Source organism: Coffea arabica, chromosome 10e, assembly GCF_036785885.1.
Source record: "Coffea arabica cultivar ET-39 chromosome 10e, Coffea Arabica ET-39 HiFi, whole genome shotgun sequence".
NCBI lineage: Eukaryota > Viridiplantae > Streptophyta > Magnoliopsida > Gentianales > Rubiaceae > Coffea > Coffea arabica.
In genome coordinates, this window is record NC_092328.1 from 45165897 (window position 1) to 45192455 (window position 26559).

At 33.0% G+C, this 26559-nt stretch overlaps 1 protein-coding gene across 1 annotated transcript; it reads right to left on the reverse strand.

Moving 5' to 3' along the window:
* Window positions 1–19358: 19358 nt before the first annotated feature.
* On the reverse strand, window positions 19359–21517 carry LOC113711157 (uncharacterized). The gene is made up of 2 exons (XM_027234341.2): window positions 20534–21517; window positions 19359–19737 (listed from the first exon to the last, which is right to left on the reverse strand). Exons 1-2 carry the CDS (start codon window positions 21358–21360, stop codon window positions 19668–19670), a joined length of 897 nt encoding a protein of 298 aa, XP_027090142.1. The 5' UTR covers window positions 21361–21517; the 3' UTR covers window positions 19359–19667.
* Between the last annotated feature and the right edge of the window lie 5042 nt (window positions 21518–26559).

A 26559-nucleotide genomic window follows, 5' to 3' on the forward strand; every position in this document is an offset into this window, starting at 1 on the left:
TTGGTTAATTTGAATAATTACAGCTAATAATTTTTGTAGATGATTATTCATATTTTTTACATGATGTGTAGATAGAAAGTATTACAGTCAGGTATCTAGAAATATCAACACAAATTTTAACGTTCTAGTAGAAATAGAAGTTTTTTACCTCCTTATAGCTGATTTTTTGCAAATCGAACGCTGGTTGAGGGAAACCATTTTTTGTTGATGAAGTTGTTTCTAAAATAGAGATATATTTTTCCTATTATTCTTTTAATTTGATAGTTTTAGTTGATATGATTTCTTTCCTAAATTGTTAAAGGACTTTCATAAGTTGCAACTTACTCACCAAAAAGAATGGTTTACATTTGATAGAATTAGGCTAGAAGCAATTTTTTGGAGTTAAAAAGAACGAAGGATTTTATTTTCACATATAAGCCAGATAGGAATTTCTATGCATGCTTGTATTAATTAACATATTTTCTTTCGTTGACTTCAAATGAAATGAAGCAATCCACTTTATATATTAGAGCATGTGAAAGGACTTGGGTTGCAAGAGTTAGGTGGGGCAAATATCTATGGATGATTGATGGATGTGTTGGACGGTCATTTTAATAGGGGGGAAAAGTTCTAAAAGGAATGATCAAATACTTAGATTTTTATAGAGGCGAAATTTCAATTTTTTTTTTCAATTAGAAAGAAAAACTATGAATTTTTGATATAATGAACCTAATACAGAACTTAAAAAATATACTAAATTAAGATCAATTATTGTGTGATCTAATCCTCAATTCTGAGAACTAAATTGCCAATTGCCCCTATATTGTTCATCTAGAATCATTTGCCACATTGACGTTGACAATTAGTAACATGTATATGTTTGTACCAAAATCTGCATTGGAAGCTCAAATTGGTTTCACTTTAAGATTGGCATGCCACTCATTTTCAAATAAACACAAAAATAAATCTCTATGATATCAGGGCAAATTTCTTTGAATTAAAAAAAAAGTTGCACAAATAGGGGAATTGGGGGGAGGGGCTTTTTCATTTTTTTAGGAAGATGCGGCTGCAAAAAGAAATTATTTTTTTAAGCCACAGGACTGCTGCACATGCCACGTGGTCTCGGCGAGACGCAAATTTTTGGAATACTTAATATTCTAAAAATTATTAAAAAAATATGATAAAAAATAACTAAAAAATTAGCAAAAATAATAAAAATTCGAGCTGACTCGGGGAGACTCGGCTGTTTTTATCCGTCCCGGAGACGGATCGGCTGAGTTCTCGGTGACTCGGTCGAGTTTTCGGCGATTCATTATCTCGGAATCATCTCGTCTCGGTATCAGATTGGGAAGCCCTGTTCCAGTGACGACTCGGCCGAGTCGTCTCTGTCTCGGCCGAGTCTTTGAACCATGACACCAATCTGAAGCAACTTTAGAGTCAAAGCAACGGAGTCTAAACCGTTCGGGTTCTAAACTGATTTCCCAAACTCGCTTTCTTTTCTCATTGGATTATTTTATCTGATCCTTGTTTGACTAAATGTTTTAACTTGCTCTAGGCCAACTTGATTGGACATCAGTCTAATTCGCTACTTTAACTCTTGGATAATAAAATATGTAAAAGTATGGCATATACCAAACATCCACCTATATATAAAATTGGGATGAGATCAAAAATTGTTTTATTCCCGATAAGTAAAATGAGGACAAAACTTTATCGTCTTCAAAATCAACCAACCTTCTTAACCCCCTCGACTTCTGTCTTTACAGAACTTTTCCTTCCATTTGATATCTTTTTTTTCTTCTTTCCTTTTTCCTGTTATTTGAAATCAAATACTACATGTTCAGCGGGAATTATAAAAGAAATAAAAAAAAAACAAGAAAGATGCCACATTAATGCAACATGGCGTACATTAAGACAGTACTACAACAATCCCAAAGTTGACAAGAATGTTTTTGAATACATAACTGCCAAGCAAATAAAAATTAAATTTCACAACGCAATCTTTTTAATTGCTGGGAGTTTGAGATGCAAATTCGGGAGTTCATAATGTTGAAGACAAGAGTCCTCTTCCCTCTATTAAAATGTCTGTTCACCTACTCCGCCCTCGAATGGTCAAATGATAAATTCATTGGCGGCACTTTTGAAGAAGTTTCTGAATGCTACTAGTGTCCAACCAAAGCCAACACCCCTTCCACTTTTGTAATGAGAATTTGTTACTCCATTTATGTCATAACCAGCACTTGGTTGGTCAGTAAATTTTATTAAACCTCACGTGTATGTAAGTTTTTTCATTATAAATTGTTTCAAAAAAGAAAGGAGCAAGCTTAGGACAGAATCATTAACTTTAAAGATTTTTTTGTGTCTATAGTGAATTTCGTGGTTGATTTGATCAATAACACTTCAAGGTTCTTTTTAGGGACTAATGAGAGTTCAAGATTTGCTATGAGAGATTCTTTTTAGGGCTTAGGATGGCTCCTTATGTGGAGTAATAGACATGTTCTCTAAAGACTCAGACCACTCATTTTATCATCAGGTTTTCAATTTGGACAAGTCTTTGCAGCTTAAAAGGTGAAGAAAGAAGAGTATTTTGTAACTCTTTATCTATTATGTCTGTCTTTTCAAATATGGACTTATCTTTCCATTTTCAATGTAAGTATGCACAAACACTGTTTTTTCACTTGAATAACAAATTAAAGTTGACTTTAGGCTGAGAGCTTGAAGCATGATATGATGTGCAATAAGAACTAGATTAGAAAAAGGAAAAAAGACATTTCTCGGCTTATTAGTTTCTTAACATGTATCAACATTTTTCTTTGTATAAAAACGGATTAATCGTTTATGGCATGTCTTCATGCTTTGATTGAAGTGTGCGTGGGCGTTTTACTAGAAGGCATTTTAGCAGCACTGGATCAAATTCTGGAGTCAATGGCAATAGAGCCACGTGGTTGAAGTCCGGTAAACAAAATTTATTTTTTTTGTTATGTAGGTAATAATTGATTTTGAAATGGATTTAGATCTATTGGTGACTTTGGACAGCACATGATTTCATATTCTCCAACCGGGCGGCTACGTATTGTACCGTCTTGTGTGGTATTTATGGTTTGGTAGTGGCTGCTACTACCCTACTTGAGTCATATCGCGGATTAAAGACACGGTTGAGTGTGCTGCACAAGTTGAAGGAAGAGTTGAAGGGATTGAAGGATGAGAAAGAAGCAATGAAGGTTGCAATGGGGATGCTAGTGGAGAATTTGCACGTGGAGCAAGTTAAGAGGTACATTGCTGTTGCAGGCCTATTGAGGATGGAGAATGTCGTGGACACCCTCCCAGCTGAGAATGAAGCTCTAAAAGAAAGTCTGAAGAGGCAGATTGCGGCACTGAAGGAACTTCTGAAGTGACCCATCAAAATGTATTGGTTAATTTGAATAATTACAGCTAATAATTTTTGTAGATGATTATTCATATTTTTTACATGATGTGTAGATAGAAAGTATTACAGTCAGGTATCTAGAAATATCAACACAAATTTTAACGTTCTAGTAGAAATAGAAGTTTTTTACCTCCTTATAGCTGATTTTTTGCAAATCGAACGCTGGTTGAGGGAAACCATTTTTTGTTGATGAAGTTGTTTCTAAAATAGAGATATATTTTTCCTATTATTCTTTTAATTTGATAGTTTTAGTTGATATGATTTCTTTCCTAAATTGTTAAAGGACTTTCATGAGTTGCAACTTACTCACCAAAAAGAATGGTTTACATTTGATAGAATTAGGCTAGAAGCAATTTTTTGGAGTTAAAAAGAACGAAGGATTTTATTTTCACATATAAGCCAGATAGGAATTTCTATGCATGCTTGTATTAATTAACATATTTTCTTTCGTTGACTTCAAATGAAATGAAGCAATCCACTTTATATATTAGAGCATGTGAAAGGACTTGGGTTGCAAGAGTTAGGTGGGGCAAATATCTATGGATGATTGATGGATGTGTTGGACGGTCATTTTAATAGGGGGGAAAAGTTCTAAAAGGAATGATCAAATACTTAGATTTTTATAGAGGCGAAATTTCAATTTTTTTTTTCAATTAGAAAGAAAAACTATGAATTTTTGATATAATGAACCTAATACAGAACTTAAAAAATATACTAAATTAAGATCAATTATTGTGTGATCTAATCCTCAATTCTGAGAACTAAATTGCCAATTGCCCCTATATTGTTCCTCTAGAATCATTTGCCACATTGACGTTGACAATTAGTAACATGTATATGTTTGTACCAAAATCTGCATTGGAAGCTCAAATTGGTTTCACTTTAAGATTGGCATGCCACTCATTTTCAAATAAACACAAAAATAAATCTCTATGATATCAGGGCAAATTTCTTTGAATTAAAAAAAAAGTTGCACAAATAGGGGAATTGGGGGGGAGGGGCTTTTTCATTTTTTTAGGAAGATGCGGCTGCAAAAAGAAATTATTTTTTTAAGCCACAGGACTGCTGCACATGCCACGTGGTCTCGGCGAGACGCAAATTTTTGGAATACTTAATATTCTAAAAATTATTTAAAAAATATGATAAAAAATAACTAAAAAATTAGCAAAAATAATAAAAATTCGAGCTGACTCGGGGAGACTCGGCTGTTTTTATCCGTCCCGGAGACGGATCGGCTGAGTTCTCGGTGACTCGGTCGAGTTTTCGGCGATCCATTATCTCGGAATCATCTCGTCTCGGTATCAGATTGGGAAGCCCTGTTCCAGTGACGACTCGGCCGAGTCGTCTCTGTCTCGGCCGAGTCTTTGAACCATGACACCAATCTGAAGCAACTTTAGAGTCAAAGCAACGGAGTCTAAACCGTTCGGGTTCTAAACTGATTTCCCAAACTCGCTTTCTTTTCTCATTGGATTATTTTATCTGATCCTTGTTTGACTAAATGTTTTAACTTGCTCTAGGCCAACTTGATTGGACATCAGTCTAATTCGCTACTTTAACTCTTGGAGAATAACATATGTAAAAGTATGGCGTATATCAAACATCCACCTATATATAAAATTGGGATGAGATCAAAAATTGTTTTATTCCCGATAAGTAAAACGAGGACAAAACTTTATCGTCTTCAAAATCAACCAACCTTCTTAACCCCCTCGACTTCTGTCTTTACAGAACTTTTCCTTCCATTTGATATCTTTTTTTTCTTCTTTCCATTTTCCTGTTATTTGAAATCAAATACTACATGTTCAGCGGGAATTATAAAAGAAATAAAAAAAAACAAGAAAGATGCCACATTAATGCAACATGGCGTACATTAAGACAGTACTACAACAATCCCAAAGTTGACAAGAATGTTTTTGAATACATAACTGCCAAGCAAATAAAAATTAAAGTTCACAAAGCAATCTTTTTAATTGCTGGGAGTTTGAGATGCAAATTCGGGAGTTCATAATGTTGAAGACAAGTGTCCTCTTCCCTGTATTAAAATGTCTGTTCACCTACTCCGCCCTCGAATGGTCAAATGATAAATTCATTGGCGGCACTTTTGAAGAAGTTTCTGAATGCTACTAGTGTCCAACCAAAGGCAACACCCCTTCCACTTTTGTAATGAGAATTTGTTACTCCATTTATGTCATAACCAGCACTTGGTTGGTCAGTAAATTTTATTAAACCTCACGTGTATGTAAGTTTTTTCATTATAAATTGTTTCAAAAAAGAAAGGAGCAAGCTTAGGACAGAATCATTAACTTTAAAGATTTTTTTGTGTCTATAGTGAATTTCGTGGTTGATTTGATCAATAACACTTCAAGGTTCTTTCTAGGGACTAATGAGAGTTCAAGATTTGCTATGAGAGGTTCTTTTTATGGCTTAGGATGGCTCCTTATGTGGAGTAATAGACATGTTCTCTAAAGACTCAGACCACTCATTTTATCATCAGGTTTTCAATTTGGACACGTCTTTGCAGCTTAAAAGGTGAAGAAAGAATAGTATTTTGTAACTCTTTATCTATTATGTCTGTCTTTTCAAATATGGACTTATCTTTCCATTTTCAATGTAAGTATCCACAAACATTATTTTTTCACTTGAATAACAAATTAAAGTTGACTTTAGGCTGAGAGCTTGAAGCTTGATATGATGTGCAATAAGAACTAGATTAGAAAAAGGAAAAAATACATTTCTCGGCTTATTAGTTTCTTAACATGTATCAACATTTTCCTTTGTATAAAAACGGATTAATCGTTTATGGCATGTTTTCATGCTTTGATTGAAGTGTGCGTGGGCGTTTTACTAGAAGGCATTTTAGCAGCACTGGATCAAATTCTGGAGTCAATGGCAATAGAGCCACGTGGTTGAAGTCAGGTAAACAAAATTTATTTTTTTTGTTATGTAGGTAATAATTGATTTTGAAATGGATTTAGATCTATTGGTGACTTTGGACAGCACATGATTTCATATTCTCCAACCGGGCGGCTACGTATTGTACCGTATTGTGTGGTATTTATAGTTTGGTAGTGGCTGCTACTACCCTACTTGAGTCATATCGCGGATTAAAGACACGGTTGAGTGTGCTGCACAAGTTGAAGGAAGAATTGAAGGGATTGAAGGATGAGAAAGAAGCAATGAAGGTTGCAATGGGGATGCTAGTGGAGAATTTGCACGTGGAGCAAGTTAAGAGGTACGTTGCTGTTGCAGGCCTATCGAGGATGGAGGATGTCGTGGACACCCTCCCAGCTGAGAATGAAGCTCTAAAAGAATGTCTGAAGAGGCAGATTGCGGCACTGAAGGAACTTCTGAAGTGACCCATCAATATGTATTTGCTGCATTATTCCACTCAGCTTGATACTAGTCCATAGAGCTATGTATACTGTACATATCGCACCTCCAACATTGAAATATCTACCTTTTTAATTGAAAAGTCCATCATAAAGTTTTCTTCCCAATAATCTGCAAGGTAATTGCACACCAGAACGTTAGATTCCGTCTGAAAAAATAGTTGTATAACCAATTCATCCATCAATAAAGCGGAAACCAATATATTTTGCAAATTTTGCTTACCGAAGGTTCTAATGTCCTCCAACTGCTTGCTCTTAGTTGTTATGTTGGTACCGTTATCCCCATGTTTAGCACTACTAAAAAGTGCTTAGTCTTACCACTAAATGAATAAAAAACATTGACAAACAATCCAATAAATAGTGATAGTATAATAAAAAACTAAAAATGATTAATGAATATTTACATGTGGGGTTTTGGGTGGCAAAGGAGGAGCGATTGTAAGTAGGAAGTTCTGGGTTAAGGACTTCCATTTATGAAAAACAAATTAAAAAAATAAATATTCACATTCATCGAAAAGTCAACAGCTAGTAACTACTGTACGGAACACCTCAAGTGGAATAACTAAAGTGATATTTTCATAGAATTTTCATATATTTCCTTCATCGATATGCAAAGCAGAATCAGGTGGCAATATGTTCAACTTTACTCTCTAACCAAATATCACAAAAGTTGGGAAGATTAGAATGAGCCTCTCCTATCTACTGGACTAAATCAAAATTCAATTTATTCGATTTGTTGCTTAAACCTCTAAGTACTCTCTAAGTAGTTCCATTGACAAAAAGAAAAGAAAAGAAATTCTTAGTCTCCTAAAAGCTGGCAATTGAAATATGTTGAGAACGTTTTACATGTAGTTTACCATTGCTTGCATATGAGTTTATTGGTTAATTTGAATAATTACAGCTAATAATTTTTGTAGATGATTATTCATATTTTTTACATGATGTGTAGATAGAAAGTATTACAGTCAGGTATCTAGAAATATCAACACAAATTTTAACGTTCTAGAAGAAATAGAAGTTTTTTACCTCCTTATAGCTGATTTTTTGCAAATCGAACGCAGGTTGAGGGAAACCATTTTTTGTGGATGAAGTTGTTTCTAAAATAGAGATATATTTTTCCTATTATTCTTTTAATTTGATAGTTTTAGTTGATATGATTTCTTTCCTAAATTGTTAAAGGACTTTCATAAGTTGCAACTTGCTCACCAAAAAGAATGGTTTACATTTGATAGAATTAGGCTAGAAGTAATTTTTTGGAGTGAAAAAGAACTAAGGATTTTATTTTCACATATAAGCCAGATAGGAATTTCTATGCATGCTTGTATTAATTAACATATTTTCATTCGTTGACTTCAAATGAAGTGAAGCAATCCACTTTATATATTAGAGCATGTGAAAGGACTTGAGTTGCAAGAGTTAGGTGGGGCAAATATCTATGGATGATTGATGGATGTGTTGGATGGTCATTTTAATATGGGGGAAAAGTTCTAAAAGGAATGATCAAATACTTAGATTTTTATAGAGGCGAAATTTCAATTTTTTTTTTCAATTGGAAAGAAAAACTATGAATTTTTGATCTAATGAACCTAATACAGAACTTAAAAAATATACTAAATTAAGATCAATTATTGTGTGATCTAATCCTTAATTCTGAGAACTAAATTGCCAATTGCCCCTATATTGTTCCTCTAGAATCATTTGCCACATTGACGTTGACAATTAGTAATATGTATATGTTTGTACCAAAATCAGCATTAGAAGCTCAAATTGGTTTCACTTTAAGATTGGCATGCCACTCATTTTCTAACAAACACAAAAAGAAATCTCTATGATATCAGGGCAAATTTCTTTGAATTAAAAAAAAAGTTGCACAAATAGGGGAATTGGGGGGAGCTTTTTCATTTTTTTAGGAAGATGCGGCTGCAAAAAAAAATTATTTTTAAGCCACAGGACTGCTGCACATGCCACGTGGTCTCGGCGAGACGCAAATTTTTAGAATACTTAATATTCTAAAAATTATTAAAAAAATATGATAAAAAATAACTAAAAAATTAGCAAAAATAATAAAAATTCGAGCTGACTCGGGGAGACTCGGCTGTTTTTATCCGTCCCGGAGACGGATCGGCTGAGGTCTCGGTGACTCGGTCGAGTTTTCGGCGATTCATTATCTCGGAATCATCTCGTCTCGGTATCAGATTGGGAAGCCCTGTTCCAGTGACGACTCGGCCGAGTCGTCTCTGTCTCGGCCGAGTCTTTGAACCATGACACCAATCTGAAGCAACTTTAGAGTCAAAGCAACGGAGTCTAAACCGTTCGGGTTCTAAACTGATTTCCCAAACTCGCTTTCTTTTCTCATTGGATTATTTTATCTGATCCTTGTTTGACTAAATGTTTTAACTTGCTCTAGGCCAACTTGATTAGACATCGGTCTAATTCGCTACTTTAACTCTTGGAGAATAAAATATGTAAAAGTATGGCATATACCAAACATCCACCTATATATCAAATTGGGATGAGATAAAAAATTGTTTTATTCCCGATAAGTAAAACGAGGACAAAACTTTATCGTCTTCAAAATCAACCAACCTTCTTAACCCCCTCGACTTCTGTCTTTACAGAACTTTTCCTTCCATTTGATATCTTTTTTTTCTTCTTTCCTTTTTCCTGTTAATTGACATCAAATACTACATGTTCCACGGGAATTTATAAAAGAAATAAAAAAAAACAAGAAAGATGCCACATTAATGCAACATGGCGTACATTAAGACAGTACTACAACAATCCCAAAGTTGACAAGAATGTTTTTGAATACATAACTGCCAAGCAAATAAAAATTAAAGTTCACAAAGCAATCTTTTTAATTGCTGGGAGTTTGAGATGCAAATTCGGGAGTTTATAATGTTGAAAACAAGAGTCCTCTTCCCTCTATTAAAATGTCTGTTCACCTACTCTGCCCTCGAAAGGTCAAATGATAAATTCATTGGGGGCACTTTTGAAGAAGTTTCTGCATGCTACTAGTCTCCAACCAAAGCCAACACCTCTTCCACTTTTGTAATGAGAATTTGTTACTCCATTTATGTCATAACCAGCACTTGGTTGGTCAGTAAATTTTATTAAACCTCACGTGTATGTAAGTTTTTTCATTATAAATTGTTTTAAAAAAGAAAGGAGCAAGCTTAGGACATAATCATTAACTTTAAAGATTTTTTTGTGTCTATAGTGAATTTCGTGGTTGATTTGATCAATAACATTTCAAGGTTCTTTTTAGGGACTAATGAGAGTTCAAGATTTGCTATGAGAGGTTCTTTTTATGGCTTAGGATGGCTCCTTATGTGGAGTAATAGACATGTTCTCTAAAGACTCAGACCACTCATTTTATCATCAGGTTTTCAATTTGGACACGTCTTTGCAGCTTAAAAGGTGAAGAAAGAAGAGTATTTTGTAACTCTTTATTTATTATGTCTTTCTTTTCAAATATGGACTTATCTTTCCATTTTCAATGTAAGTATGCACAAACACTGTTTTTTCACTTGAATAACAAATTAAAGTTGACTTTAGGCTGAGAGCTTGAAGTTTGATATGATGTGCAATAAGAACTAGATTAGAAAATGGAAAAAAGACATTTCTCGGCTTATTAGTTTCTTAACATGTATTAACATTTTCCTTTGTATAAAAACGGATTAATCGTTTATGGCATGTCTTCATGCTTTGATTGAAGTGTGCGTGGGCGTTTTACTAGAAGGCATTTTAGCAGCACTGGATCAAATTCTGGAGTCAATGGCAATAGTGCCACGTGGTTGAAGTCAGGTGAACAAAATTTATTTTTTTTGTTATGTAGGTAATAATTGATGTTGAAATGGATTTAGATCTATTGGTGACTTTGGACAGCACATGATTTCATATTCTCCAACCGGGCGGCTACGTATTGTACCGTCTTGTGTGGTATTTATGGTTTGATAGTGGCTGCTACAACCCTTCTTGAGTCATATCGCGGATTAATGACACGGTTGAGTATGCTGCACAAGTTGAAGGAAGAGTTGAAGGGATTGAAGGATGAGAAAGAAGCAATGATGGTTGCAATGGGGATGCTAGTGGAGAATTTGCACGTGGAGCAAGTTAAGAGGTACGTTGCTGTTGCAGGCCTATTGAGGATGGAGGATGTCGTGGATACCCTTCCAGCTGAGAATGAAGCTCTAGAAGAAAGTCTGAAGAGGCAGATTGCGGCATTGAAGGAACTTCTGAAGTGACCCATCAATATGTATTTGCTGCATTATTCCACTCAGCTTGACATTAGTCCATAGAGCTATGTATACTGTACATATCGCACCTCCAACATTGAAGTATCTACCTTTTTAATTGAAAAATCCATCATAAAGTTTTCTTCCCAATAATCTGCAAGGTAATTGCACACCAGAACATTAGATTCCGTCTCAAAATAGTTGTATAACCAATTCATCCATCAATAAAGCGGAAACCAATATATTTTGCAAATTTTGCTTACCGAAGGTTCTAATGTCCTCCAACTGCTTGCTCTTAGTTGTTATGTTGGTACCGTTATCCCCATGTTTAGCACTACTAAAAAGTGCTTAGTCTTACCACTAAATGAATAAAAAACATTGACAAACAATCCAATAAATAGTGATAGTATAATAAAAAACTAAAAATGATTAATGAATATTTACATGTGGGGTTTTGGGTGGCAAAGGAGGAGCTATTGTAAGTAGGAAGTCCTGGGTTAAGGACTTCCATTTATGAAAAACAAATTAAAAAAATAAATATTCACATTCATCGAAAAGTCAACAGCTAGTAACTACTGTACGGAACACCCCAAGTGGAATAACTAAAGTGATATTTTCATAGAATTTTCATATATTTCCTTCATCGATATGCAAAGCAGAATCAGGTGGCAATATGTTCAACTTTACTCTCTAACCAAATATCACAAAAGTTGGGAAGATTAGAATGAGCCTCTCCTATCTACTGGACTAAATCAAAATTCAATTTATTCGATTTGTTGCTTAAACCTCTAAGTACTCTCTAAGTAGTTCCATTGACAAAAAGAAAAGAAAAGAAATTCTTAGTCTCCTAAAAGCTGGCAATTGAAATATGTTGAGAACGTTTTACATGTAGTTTACCATTGCTTGCATATGAGTTTATTGGTTAATTTGAATAATTACAGCTAATAATTTTTGTAGATGATTATTCATATTTTTTACATGATGTGTAGATAGAAAGTATTACAGTCAGGTATCTAGAAATATCAACACAAATTTTAACGTTCTAGTAGAAATAGAAGCTTTTTACCTCCTTATAGCTGATATTTTGCAAATCGAACGCTGGTTGAGGGAAACCATTTTTTGTTGATGAAGTTGTTTCTAAAATAGAGATATATTTTTCCTATTATTCTTTTAATTTGATAGTTTTAGTTGATATGATTTCTTTCCTAAATTGTTAAAGGACTTTCATAAGTTGCAACTTGCTCACCAAAAAGAATGGTTTACATTTGATAGAATTAGGCTAGAAGCAATTTTTTGGAGTTAAAAAGAACTAAGGATTTTATTTTCACATATAAGCCAGATAGGAATTTCTATGCATGATTGTATTAATTAACATATTTTCTTTCGTTGACTTCAAATGAAGTGAAGCAATCCACTTTATATATTAGAGCATGTGAAAGGACTTGGGTTGCAAGAGTTAGGTGGGGCAAATATCTATGGATGATTGATGGATGTGTTGGACGGTCATTTTAATATGGGAAAAAAGTTCTAAAAGGAATGATCAAATACTTAGATTTTTATAGAGGCGAAATTTCAATTTTTTTTTCATTTGGAAAGAAAAACTATGAATTTTTGATATAATGAACCTAATACAGAACTTAAAAAATATACTAAATTAAGATCAATTATTGTGTGATCTAATCCTCAATTCTGAGAACTAAATTGCCAATTGCCCCTATATTGTTCCTCTAGAATCATTTGCCACATTGACGTTGACAATTAGTAATATGTATATGTTTGTACCAAAATCTGCATTGGAAGCTCAAATTGGTTTCACTTTAAGATTGGCATGCCACTCATTTTCTAATAAATACAAAAAGAAATCTCTATGATATCAGGGCAAATTTCTTTGAATTAAAAAAAAAGTTGCACAAACAGGGGAATTGGGGGGGGGGGCTTTTTCATTTTTTTAGGAAGATGCGGCTGCAAAAAAAATTTATTTTTTTAAGCCACAAGACTGCCACGTGCAGTGGCCAAAATTACACTTCCAGTCCTCCAGGGATTGGAATTAAAAAAGGCACACAAGTTTCTTTTTCATGTGCGTTGGCCCATAAAAAAGAAGATTTTTTGTTTTTGAAATGTTAAGGAAATGTAAGCACTCTTGTGAAATTGTATTATAATTATTTGAGCATCTTTACTACAGTTCATGACTGAAGCCACTGAGTTGCATATTCAATTTTTTCAGCAAGAATGTGACCTGGAATCAAGAGCATTATTGACTTATGTAGATGTAATTTTATCTTTTTATACATACTTGTGGTTCTCACGTAGGGCTGCAAACGAGTCGAGTCGAGTCGAATTTTGGCCTAATCGAGCCGAATCTCGACATAATTTCATTGAACTCGAACTCGAGCTCGACGAGCTGACAATTTCAAGCTCGAGCTCGAAAAAAATAAAAAATAATTATTTTATTTTTTAAAAAATAAATAAATAATATTTTTTTTCTTAATAAATAATAAAATATTAAGGATATATATGTAATTTTACTATTAAAATAAAAAAATATATAGTTAAATTAAAAAATATATATATACTTAAAATAAAAAAATAAAAAAAATATACTTAAAATAAAAAAATAAAAAATATATATATATACTCGAGCTCGCGGCTCGCGAGCTAACGAACTTAATATTTTGAGCTCGATTTCGACTCGAGCTCGATATTAATCGAGCTTGACTCGAGAGCGGGTCGATTCGTTTGCACCCCTATTCTCACGTAAGCAATTTATGAGAAATTAGACTTGCAACACTAACTGTGCCCATTTGAAAAAAAATCAAATACTACATGGGACAGATGGATCCGATTTTATAGTCAAGTGTGCAAAGTAAGAAAAATGTGCTCTTGAAAAAGGTACTTTGAAATTAATCTTGAGACAAAAAACCTTAAATATAATGCAAGTTTCAATGGACAAAAAATAATAGAAAAGCTAACCAAATAAATCACCGACATTTACATGCAAAGTTAGATTCATTATCTCTATTGAATTGATAAACGAAAGAAAATGATAATAATAATGTTGCGAGTTGCGACATGTCATTTCTAAATTAGTAAAACTATTCTAACATATTTGATTGAAAAGGCAATGTTCCAAATTACTTTATTCTCTTCCAATTAAAAGAGTTATTAGTTCTAGAAACATGCTATAAAAATACTTGTTTTCCTAGTTCATGCTTTTCTTTTCTTTTTTGGGGGTAATAAGTGAGACTATGGAAACTTTTTTCCGGTCTTGGCTGTTTCTTTTTATCTAGTTACAACAGAGTTTTTCTTTTCCTTCATTCCCCCAGTGCTAGGACAATGAGCTACAAGTGGAGGATTCTTGGTTTTTTTTTTCTTTTTGTTAAAGAAAAAAGCTTTGAGCAAGGCTTTCACCAGGTCTATCCATGTGTCAAATGCTTGGATCGCTACAGTAAATCAAGTTGTCTTTTTTATTTTATAGGAGGAAAAAAAGGTTGATTTTACACAAAAGAAAAAAATTGAAAGGGGTAATTTCAGAAACCTTCCTTGAGGTTTATGACAATTTCACTTAGCTCTCTTGAAATTTTAAAAATTATGCATACCTCTCTTATTATTAAAATGACAATATTGCCCTTAAACATTTTAATGAAATTCTTTTGTTTGGTATGCATATACTACGAATGAGTTTTAAAGTTATTTTTTCGTACTTTTTCCTTCTTATTCCTCTTTTTATTTTTTGCCAACAAAACTATAGAACTACCACTATTACCTCTAGCTTCTATTGTAACCAAATATCGAGTTAGTGACTTTTTTGATGAGTAAACTTTGTACTGTGATCCAATATTTGCGCTGATCTTTGGTTTCTACTTTTTTTGGTATCAAAATCAACAATAAATTAAAAGGAAAATGCCCAAAACCCTTGCTAAACTATGGTAATTCCACTACTCGAAATATTCACAAACTCTAGAAGAATTATTTCAATACTTTCTTCTCTATCTTATAAATCTAAATCCATAGTAAAATACCACCAAAAGTATCATATCATAGAGATAAAATTATTATTATTATAGTTGCTTCTCAAATAGTAGATATAGACATGAAAAATTTGGCACCGTTTCTTATAATTGTACTAAATAATCTTATAATTGTATATGAAAGTAAATTAAAACTCATCACACGATGGCATTTTAGGGTATTCATTTAAAAATTTGACCAAGTCAATATTATTTTAAGGTTTCATTACTAAAACTAACAAATCAAGAGTCGTAGGTGTAATTTTACAAATTTCAGGAGAGCTAAATGAAATTGTCATAAATTTCAGAGGAGGTTTTTGAAATTATCTCAAAATGAAACCACCTAAACTTTTGGAAACATTGAAAGAAGTGAAGTAACTATTAGTGCACTGGTATTCCATTTTTGTTGATAATTTCGAGAATATACAGATGATGAACTCCAAACTTTTTGACAAGTATTATAAGAACTTCATCTTCATCTGCCGTGAATTACCATACCGCCTGGTATAGAGAAAATAAGGGCTCTTTGCGATATCAAAATGGCACTCAACCTTTTCTTTTTTTTTGCTGACCGGGTCAATCAAATGGCACTCAACCTTTTCACTCTGGAGATTTGCCTTTCGTGGGAAAAAAGCAGGAGAAGCAAGCCACTCTTTTTCCTGCATCACATTCAAGAAAGAAATCGATATTAGTGACTTAGTATTGATATGGTGTTAAAAAATATTAGCTACGGATAACAAAAATAGTATGTGTCATATAGTCTTTGTGACGAAATGAAAATGCAATTGTTAATTGTTCTCCACCTTTTCATTTGACAATCGTTTTTATTATAAAGTATTTTGTTATGAAATATAAGATAGTGAAGAGCCCTTATGAACAAGTTGAGTCCATCAACAGTTCCTTGTACTGCAAATCGTTAAATATTTTGTGCGCAATTTTTAAAGAAATTGCTTCCACTAAAAGACTTGCAAATAATGCAACTTATTTCAACTTAGGCAGAATTAATCTTGACCACTATTACTTCCAAATATCTCACGCACCTAGTTTTATCTAAGGGTGCAATAATGGTCATAAGTAAACATTTCCGGACAGAAAAAAGCCAAAAAAAAATCTCATAATCTGATAATTAATTAACATTGCAATATTTATGACATTCTGGTGTTAGGTGCTTGCCTTTTACGTTTGTTTGTTCATATCCGTAACCCCACCAAAATTCTACTTGAAAGGTTTCAAATGATGTATTCCCACCTGCAACGGCTAAACTTATTTTATTTCTAGGGGTAATTTCAGAAACCTCCCCATAGGTTTGTAACAATATCACTTGGTACCCCTAAACTATGAGAAATCTAACCCATCTCCCTTATTTTCAACTTTTTGTTACATTATCAACCCATTTCAAAATATATTATTAAGAAACTCATATTTGGAGAGAGCACGTGTTTTTATGCCAAAATTGCCCTTGTGTTATCCTACTACCTTTCCAAAAGCGAAGATATATTACTAAAAGCCTGAACATAAAGAAAACTAGTGTGAAAGTATAGTTCTAATAGAATAAATTATATCTGTTAGTGTTTTTAAGGTTCAAAAAATTATTATTTAAAAATATGTTTAAGATGCTTCAAGATTTTAAAAAAAATTATTTCATTCACCATAAGGAACTTTTGTTAATTTGAGGATTTTTAAAAATTTAGAAAGTTCAAAATTTTTAAATTTTTTGAACTTTAGAAAGTTAAAAATTTAAAAATTTTGAACTTTCTAAATTTTTTGTATAGACTTATGACTTGAATATCATAAATAAACACAATGTCTAAAATTATGTTTACAAACTCATTTGAGGTGTTCTAAAATATGTAAAAGTAACTTTCTTTGCTTCAAAGTATTTTTAGATGAATTTAGAATTCTACAAATTTTTTAGAATTTTTTTAATGTTCTAAATTTTTGTCCAAATTAATGACTTGAAAACAAGAGAAAGATAAATTATTATTAAAACATTTAGAAACTTATTTGAGGTATTTTTAAAGTGGAAAATGTTATTTTTTTTCTAATCATAACAATTTTTTCTTTTCCATTTCTTGTCTACACTAATGCCTTCAAAAATTGCAAAACGTCTTTTAACCTGATTAATATGTTATTTTCTTCAGGATTTAACTTGGTTTGTTATGAAAACTAAATGTCAACAAGAAAAGAGCAATTTTAGAATAGAAATGTTTCATCTCTCCCAAAACGAGTTTTTAAATCATATCTTTTAAGATGAATTGATAAAGTTACAAAAAGTTGATAAAAAAGGGAGGTAGGTGAGATTTCTCAAAGTTTAAGGATATCAAATGATATTATTACAAATCTCAGGGGAGGTTTCTGAAATTATCCCTTATTTTAAGTTATGCTTGATGATGAGTCATCTTTCAGTGTTTTTTGAACATGTTTTGTGGATTTATATATTTTACTTCTACATTCACAAAGAACTAGTGACATTTATTAAGTCTGGATTCACTAATTTTGATGTCGAGGAGCACTTGGCCTAGTAGTTAAGGTAGGATTTTAGATTCAAATCTCCTTCCCCTTTCAACTTCTTAAATCGTATTTCCGGCTAAAAGGGAAAAAAAATAATGGACATGCCAAATATATTCTGAGATTTGGTGAATTCATACAGAAAGAAGAACAACTATTGTATTTGCAGCTGGGCTTGAGTCTGGATGCAAGTCCAAAGTAAAACAAACTAAACAACATTTCGGGATTAGGCTTTGTAAGAAACCCCATAATACATATAGCTTTTCAACTCAAACCGCAAAAATCTAAAACATGCTTTAATCTGGAAGGCTATTAATTACATACCAAGTCAGAAGACTTTGGAAGGTTATTACATACTAATCCAGATGACTCAAACTCAAAAATATCGATGATAAAAAGCTCGGCCGACTTGCAGTCTATGAGGTCTTCCAAATTATTGGAAACTAAAGTTGGGCATAAATAGGATAACAAACTTAAAAATTTGCTTAGCATTAGGCGAGCCAAGGACAACAGCAAAAGGAACAATCTTAAGTCGTGATTTGCTTCAGAAGATGAAACATTCTTCTATGTCCGATTGGCCAACTATCTTAATTTTACAGATGGCTGCACTTATAATCCCCAACCTCTGTTTGAAGAGATCAGAATTAGTCGTGCTCATCAACTGTTTGAATGAGAGATCATAATTAGTTGCTCATCAACTTGTCAAAGTGAACAAATTAAAAAGATCTTGCCAACAAATAAGTTTACAGAGAGCAATTGGGTAAAAAAACAGCCATAGCGCTTAAATTCAAATATGCACTCTGAGAAGGGATGAAGCTAGCAAAAGTTGTCATCGCCGTCACCTCAAAAACGTTGTGGAAGTCGCTTTCCATGACTTCATCTCAGGTTTTCCTAAGATTAATGAAAGGTTGTGTTAGACATGTTGTAAAGTACCTTTTTCTGGTAGAGATGGCAGTTTTTTTTTTTGTTTACCTCTACATAAATTATATTTCAAATCAGGGTGAGGGATGAGGCTTTTTTTTAGTGACATTGTGTCCAAAATAGAGATGGATTTTTTAATCTTTTTTTTTTAAATATAATGTAGTTTTGGTTCGTACTTCGTAGGATAAAGTTTTGTGTAGAAATTTCTATTAGTTAAGTTGCAACTTGCTCATCACAAAGACATAATTACGTTTGACAGAAATGATATACTTTAATAGCTACTAACAAGTTTTTGACCTCCTATTTGCTTCAAATTTTAATAGTATTCAACACAAATTAGGACTGACTATGGGGTTTTAACCAAAGAATAAAAGTTTTTAACCTTAAAATTGATTAAGAATTTCATTTTTATGTGAACTAGATAGGATTTCTGATGCATGATTGTATGAATCAAACTATCTTCTTTTGCTGACTTCAAATAAAGTGAAACAATCCACTTTATAAATTAGAGCACGGGAGGACTTGGGATGCAAGACTTTGGTGGGGCAAATATCTATCGATAGTCAATGGATGTGTTAGACTGTCATCTTAATATGTGGGAAAAGAGCCAACACTCATATTGCTCGTGCATGGAAAATTTTCAATTTTCAAGTTATAGAGACAAAACTTCAATTGACTTTCAATTGGAAAGAAAAACTATGAAATCTTGGTGTATGTGGCCTAATACAAAACTAAAACAATATTTAAAAAAAAAAAGATCAATTATTGTGTTATCTAACCCTCAAATTCTTGGAACCAAATTGCAATGTCCTCCCCTATTATTCCTCTAGAATCATTTGACAGACCCGGGTTGACAAATTACTACCATGTGTATCTTCGTGCCAAAATCTGCATTGGAATGTCAAATTGATTGCACCTTGAGATGGGCATGCCCACTCATTTTCAGATAAACAAAGAGGATGATTTTACAAAAAAAATAAAAAGGAACCACCTATTTGAAATATTAAAAGAAGTAACAACTAGTGGACTAGTACTACTTTTTTTGTTGATAATTCCGAGAATATACACATAATGAACTCCAAACTTTGTGACAAGTATTAAAAGAACTTCTTTATCTTCATCCACCATGAATTACCATACCACCGGGTTTACAGAAGATAAGGGTTCTTTACCATATCAAAATGCCACTCTTCTCTTTTCACTCACGAGATTTGCCTTTCGTGGAATAAAAGCAGGAGAAGCAACTTGTTAAGAAGCCACTTCTTTTCCTGCATCACATTCAAGAATCAATATGACTAGTTTAGTATTCATGCTGTATATGTAAATATTTGGTGCGAAAACAGAAACAAAACATATCAATACAATTTTTTTTTTTTGTAACGAAATGAAAATGCAATTATTAATGGCACTTCCGAAATCTCTTTTTTTTTTTAATCATGTAGTACCTTGTGAAAAATAAGACAGTAGAAGTGATAATTACGATTAACTTAGCAACAATTACCATATTTTCTTTCCAAAGCAGTAGTTGTTGTTTGTTCTGTTCTGCTCTGTTCTGTTTCCATATAGGACCCAACAATACTTGAATACAAAGGATGCTACAGAAAATCATTATTAGATTGTCTTATTTGCACCAACTGGATCATACCTTTCATGGCACAATTTTGTCATTCTCCAAAAGAATTAACAAGTGAGCAATGGATAGCCAGAATATCAGATTTTCTTGTCTTCTCCTTGGCTCTAAACTTCAAATTATAATCATATATCCCAATCCAATTAATCCACTATTCAATTGTCCATATGCCCCAATCCAATTAGCTTAGAAACAAACTATTCTGGCTGCTTTATTCTTTTTGTTCTAATCAAGATCAGATTTTGGATTTATCACCTATGCTCAAACGTTGTAAGAGCAGTTCTGATTCAAAAATTGATGTACTTTATTATGCGCTGACATAATCTAATTACATAAGAGCATAGAATTTCTAAATTAATTTCAAGAACTTGAAGGAAAAGCTAACAGATTCAAAGGCATGAAGGAAAAGGGTGAAAAAATCAGGAAAAATTTACCTGCCACTGTTGCTGCGACTACTGCTGCTGCTGCTACCACTACTTCCAGTGCTTCCACCGTTGCTGCTTGTTCTACCACTTTCGCTCCCACTGGAGCTTGAAAATCTTTTCTTCCACCAATCTTTATCCACGCTTTTTGATGTTTTATCAGGGACCTCTGGCTTAGGAGAAACTTTGGCAAGAGTATTGGTCATCAGATTCTTCTTCTTTCTTGATTTGAAAGAAAGTGGAAAAACCATCTTCAGAAACAAATCCCTGTTTTCCATACTTTTACTTCTCAGAATCTGTGCTTTTTTCTCACTGTTCTTGCTTTCTTGCCTTCTTATTGACTTCACTTTCTGATTCAAAACCTGAAGACGATCATCATAATTTTTCTGCTCAAGTAAATATGATTCTTCTTTAGGACTTTCTATTCTGGGATGTTCCACAAGATCTTTTAAAGACAGTTCATAGCAAGATTCAGGCATGTTCTTGACCATTTCCATGAGTTCCCTTTGTCCTCTGGCTATGGCTTGTGTTCTTGAAGTTGGAGATAGTGACCGATAAGTATTGGAATTACACCGAGAATTCAATGGACTTGTCGGTGGACTACTCTTCCACAGAGGTGGTGATTGAACCCCTGATTCATCTTCTGAATTTTGAGGCCTGAATTGAACTCCATCACCATTCAAATTCCAATAGTTCTGATAGTTTCCCCCTGTTTTTCTTGCTCTTGCACCAAAGCTCCCTGACCTCCAACTACCACTGCCATTTCTATCATTTATGCTTCTGAAGGGATCAAACGCCTGATGAGGGTTGTCATCAGATTCAGTTCTTGGATCAAGCATGGTTTTCTTGGAGGAAGATTATGGGTGGAAAAGAAAGGGAGCAAGAAGCAATCCAGGAAGGAAATGACAAAAAGAAATGGGGGAAAATGAAAATGAACCGTGTGAATAGAGTTTGGTGCGGTTGCATGTCATCAATGAGTCTTGGTCCATTGTCCCTTTCCTTTTAATAACAACAATATTTTTCTTCTTGTGGCTAAATTTGCTTTTAGGCTCCAAAAAAGTCAAGCCTTTCTAGATGGCCGGACACAGAGCCGTGCTTTTTCCCCAAAATTTCTCGTGCGTGTCTCTTTTGAGCATTTACTTCTAATTTTCCATTTCAAATGGAAGCAAAGAAGTTGGCTGTCCCATTCATGATTTTGTTGAGGAAAAATCTGAATCTTATAGAAAATCAGTGTCAAGAAAAATTATGATATCGGGTTTTCTTTTTTGAAGAAAATGATGACAATGATACAACGTTTTTGAATGTACTCAAGCTCACAATTAATTCTGAGTTTATCAAATTCCATACGTGTTACTTAACTAGTGATACAAGTTTCTATGCAGAATAAAGGTACATCTAGCATAGCCCATCTTCTTAGATCTGGGATGTCTTTCTTTCAATGAGCCTTAAATTGCCCCATGCATTAATTGATTCGAAGATCATAAATTCATTGAAATGCATGCTAGAAGATTTGAATAGAACCAGTAGGACAAGAATAAAGATGGGACCAAATTAAAGTTAATTACAAGTTTAAATTAATGACCAAGAGAGTGACAAGTGAAAGAGCTATATAGTTGCGATCTAATTATGATGGTTTGTTTAAGTGGTGTGGAGTGTTGGGGAATGGTTGAATGGCTGACAATATTACTTTTTCATGTAAAAGCCATAATTTGCTGGCTAATCAAATAATTGTACGTCTTGTTATTGTTTGCTTTGGATTTTGCATAAGTTGATTATGAAAAATGATTATAAAGAATAATCAAAAACTACTCTTTGATAAATTATGAATTTTAACTTTGTTTATTGTTAAAAAAAATATAATCTAAGTACAAAAGCAAGCGAGAACATAAAAAAAAAAATTAATTATTCAAAATCAAGATCTATAATCAATCAATCGAGAATAAACCGTGCAGTATCACATCTCATTATTTGAAAAAAGAAAAGAAAAAATTTTAGTATCACACTAAACATGGACAGAAGTAGAGATACAAAAAATTGTATTCTTCAGTTAAATGGAAGTATGCTGTTTGTAATTCTATGTCAAACATCAAAGTTTGGAGATTATGCAGAACTTTTAGGCCTTTGGTCATTTAGTCCGGTAATGTAGTCTTTCTAGTCAACAAAAAAGCTAAAGCATCTTTATCGAAAATATCACAAGGCTGTCGAGAACTACCTTTAGTAATTTGGCAGATTGAATACGGAGATAAATAATAAAGAAATTTTCGACTTTTATTTCTTTAAAAAATTTTATAACATTTGTTCGACTTGGTAATGGGATGGTAGTCCGGGTATTCTGTACCTATTTGAAGATGCAAGTGATCATGAGTTTCACTCATGGTGGTCTCCTCCTTTTCTTAAGGATTAACCCAAAAATGTAAGCCACCCAAAACCCACCCCCCCCTCCCCCCCCCCCCCCCCCCCCCCCCCAAAAAAAAGAAAGAAATAGGGATACTAGTTGTTGGATTTAACATAACCTAATTTGGTAAATCAGAGGAATATTTTGAAGAAATAGTTTTACATTCTCATGACTGCAAAAGTCTTTTTTTCTAATTTGATATGTATATTGTCATGAGATTAATTTTTTGTTCTTTTAAGAACAAGTTAATCTTCCTCTTTCCAAAAAGATAATCAAATGGTATTTTAGGTGGAAATGCGTTTATTAAGAATTAATTAGTATCAACCATTAAGCTCCTAAAAAGATTAAAGCAGCAAAACATGCACTTTATACTTTTTATCAACATGTTGGTAGGTTTGTGGAACTTTATTTAATGTGACTTTTGTGGCCTAACGATTTTGACTATCCTTCCTTGTAGATTCTCGTGAATGTGACCCCTTATTGCAATTGACACGAAATGATGTAGAAAGACCAAAAAAATAGAAGAATTTTTTTTTTTCAAAAAAAAAGAAGGAAAAAATTTATTTAAAAAAACCAAGAAAACTTGAGAGCAAAACTTTCCAAACCGCGTTCCTTTCTTTTTTGTCTCAAGAAGATGAAATTGTGGCTCTTGAATTCAATAATGCGTAGTTCCCACGTTATTTAGGAGAAAATGAGTAGTTTCAGCATGTCCCTTCTTCCAAGTAAACAGTCATGATTTGACGTTTAGTTTGATAGGTGGGGTTTATTTATCTTAATTACTTTTGTTTTAAATGCCCAACATTCTTGAAATGTTTCTTTCTTCAGTAAAGCATTCCAAGCCACTAGATCAAGTAAATCAAAAGCAGAAGGAGTTTATAATTTTGAATGAGGGGGTATAGGTTGAAGAAGAATGAATTATCAACAAATGACAAAGGACTAAAATATGGCTAAATTCTGAATGATGCAAAATATAGGATTCAATATTAACAGCTGACTCTCAGGCACACCTGCAGTGCCATATTTTTCTTGCCCAGACAACTACTAGAAGCCATGCAAATCCTTGTCAAATTTTCTATTCTCTTTTGTACCATTTTGATAACGTATTTCTCATAGTATTAATTAATAACAAGTTGGTCATAAACAATTGTTATCAGGGTTTGATTGGCTAATTTACAGGTAAACTAATTAATTACGGCTAGTCAATTCTATTTCTGAATTCTGAATATTGGACAGATTTAATGACTCAAAGGTCTGGGCATCTTATCTTCTTCACGTCTTCTAGATCATCTAGATGGAGAATTGACAATCTTATTGACTACTTGAGCAGATTTGAGCACAAAATTAAGCGGAATATCTGTACATACACTGGTACACGGGAGTACATAATTGTCTTCATTGTGAATTTTGCACCTTGGAAATTAAAGCTCGATGGGCCCCATAAGAAGTATAGAAGCAATATCATAGTATTTTTGTTCCAATTTTGCTGCCTTTACAAGTCTTGAGGTAGTGATGAACTAGTTTCATGCTTATTGAGATTACAAGTCTAAAGAGTAGCTTACAAGTTACCACTTTTATCAAGGAGAGGTACAATAGTTGCGGTTAATTTAATGAATTAATGTTATATACACTGTTAGTATATAGATTTTTAATACATTCAGGTATAGATATATGACACACAGGTAAAAAGTGAATTTAAAATTTGAACAGTAATAATGTGGCATTCATCTAAATCTACTTATTATGTAAAAAAATCTCTATACTGACAGTGTAATTGGATCTCTGCTCTTGTTTTTAATTGGCTAGGTGTTAAATAACATCATTAGAGAATTTCACCTGAATATCTGCTAGTTAATTCTCTCTTTATTGTTTGTGGATGGTGGATACGAGTAGCAGCAGTATTTCACTCTAAATTTAATATACTGTATAAAAATAAATATGTAATATCCACATTTCCTAACTTTTTTTTTTTTTTTTTTTTTGTCGACACAGGGGTGTCCGGGTCAATCCTTACGGGGCCTGACTAATCCCCACATTTCCTAACTTTCTCAGCAAGAAATGGTACAACGCAGGCATAGGCTTCCTATGTGTTTATTTATTCATGTATCATTTAACTAAACGACATACTGAGTATCTATGAGGGTGGTTGACAACTCCCAGGATATTTCACTTTCCCATGACATATGCAATGAAGTTTTAGAAACTTGACTTCAGCCAAATTTGTCATTCTATTGTGAAAATTCACTTGGCAATATAGGGTCAAGAAATTGTTTATATTGTCTCCATTTGTATTATACCCTCCTCGTATGCATGATTCATTGATTTGGATAATTGAATGAGACTATATAAAGTCTGCAAACACATTACGTGCACGAAGAATCCTTATGGACTACAACTAATTCCAACAAATCTGAACAAGGCTTTATTTGTCTGAACATACGAGAAGAAATAGGGGTATCTGTTGGATTCATTGTGACCTAATTTGGTGAATCAAAGAACCTTTGTTTTTTCTTCGTCATGTAATAGCTAAATATTCATCTTTTGGTCACAAGTAACTAAATTCTCAGTGGATCGAAATGTGTAACTTGGGATGTATGTTGTCCAAAAAAATATGGGTATTTTTATTTTGAGACCAAGTTAATCTTCCTCTTTAAAACTAAAAAAACAAAATGCCTTTTTTTTTAAATGGCAAAACCCGTATACGAAGATGGATGCCAACCCTAAATTTTATTGATTACTATGAAAAGATACATGAGGTGGACATTAACCTTACCTCTAATACAAAGCGGTGTATTTCTTTTGTCAACTTGATGGGATCGTCCAAATAAATTTATTTACAAATTAATTTTTATCTATTTTTAGCTCCTAATTAAAGCAGCATAAATGCACTTTATGCTTTGATTAATCAACACGTTGGTTGCTTTGATTAATGCACTTATTTGATTTTTGTTGCTTAACGTTTTTAACCATCATAGTTGTGGATTGTTGTGAATGTGACCCTTTATTGCAGGTAGCTTGAAACGATGTTGCTGATCTGTGAATTAATGCGCCTAACAGAAAGACAAAAAGCAAATAGAAGGAAAAATAAAAACTAAGAAAACTTAAGAACAAAACTTTCTAGATTGCATACTTTTCTGAAACAAAAGATGAAATTCTTGTTCATGAATTCGACTCCTACGTTGTTCCCACTTCTATTTGAAGAAAACTAATTTCAGTATGCCTCTTCTTCCTTGTCAATAGTCATGATTTGACATTTAGTTTGATAGTTGGGGCTTAACTTAATTACCTTTGTTTAAAAACCCTAGTCTTCAAATGTTTGATACTTCAGTTAAATGTTAATAAGGATTAATCTCCTATACTCTGACATATAATTTTAATTTAAATTTAAGATTGAAAATTTTATATATGTGTCAGGTATTTAATCATAATAGTATATACGCCGTAATGTATATGAAATTAACTCTATTTATAAGGCCTTCCAAGCCATTAGATCAAATAAATCAAATGCAGAAGTATGATTATTAGTTTTAGTTTTTAAATTTGACTAATGGGGTATAGTTTGAAAATTGAATTATCAACACAAGACAAAGGATTAAAATATGTCCAGAGCTGTATGAATAATTAATGTAAACAGCTCACACTCAGG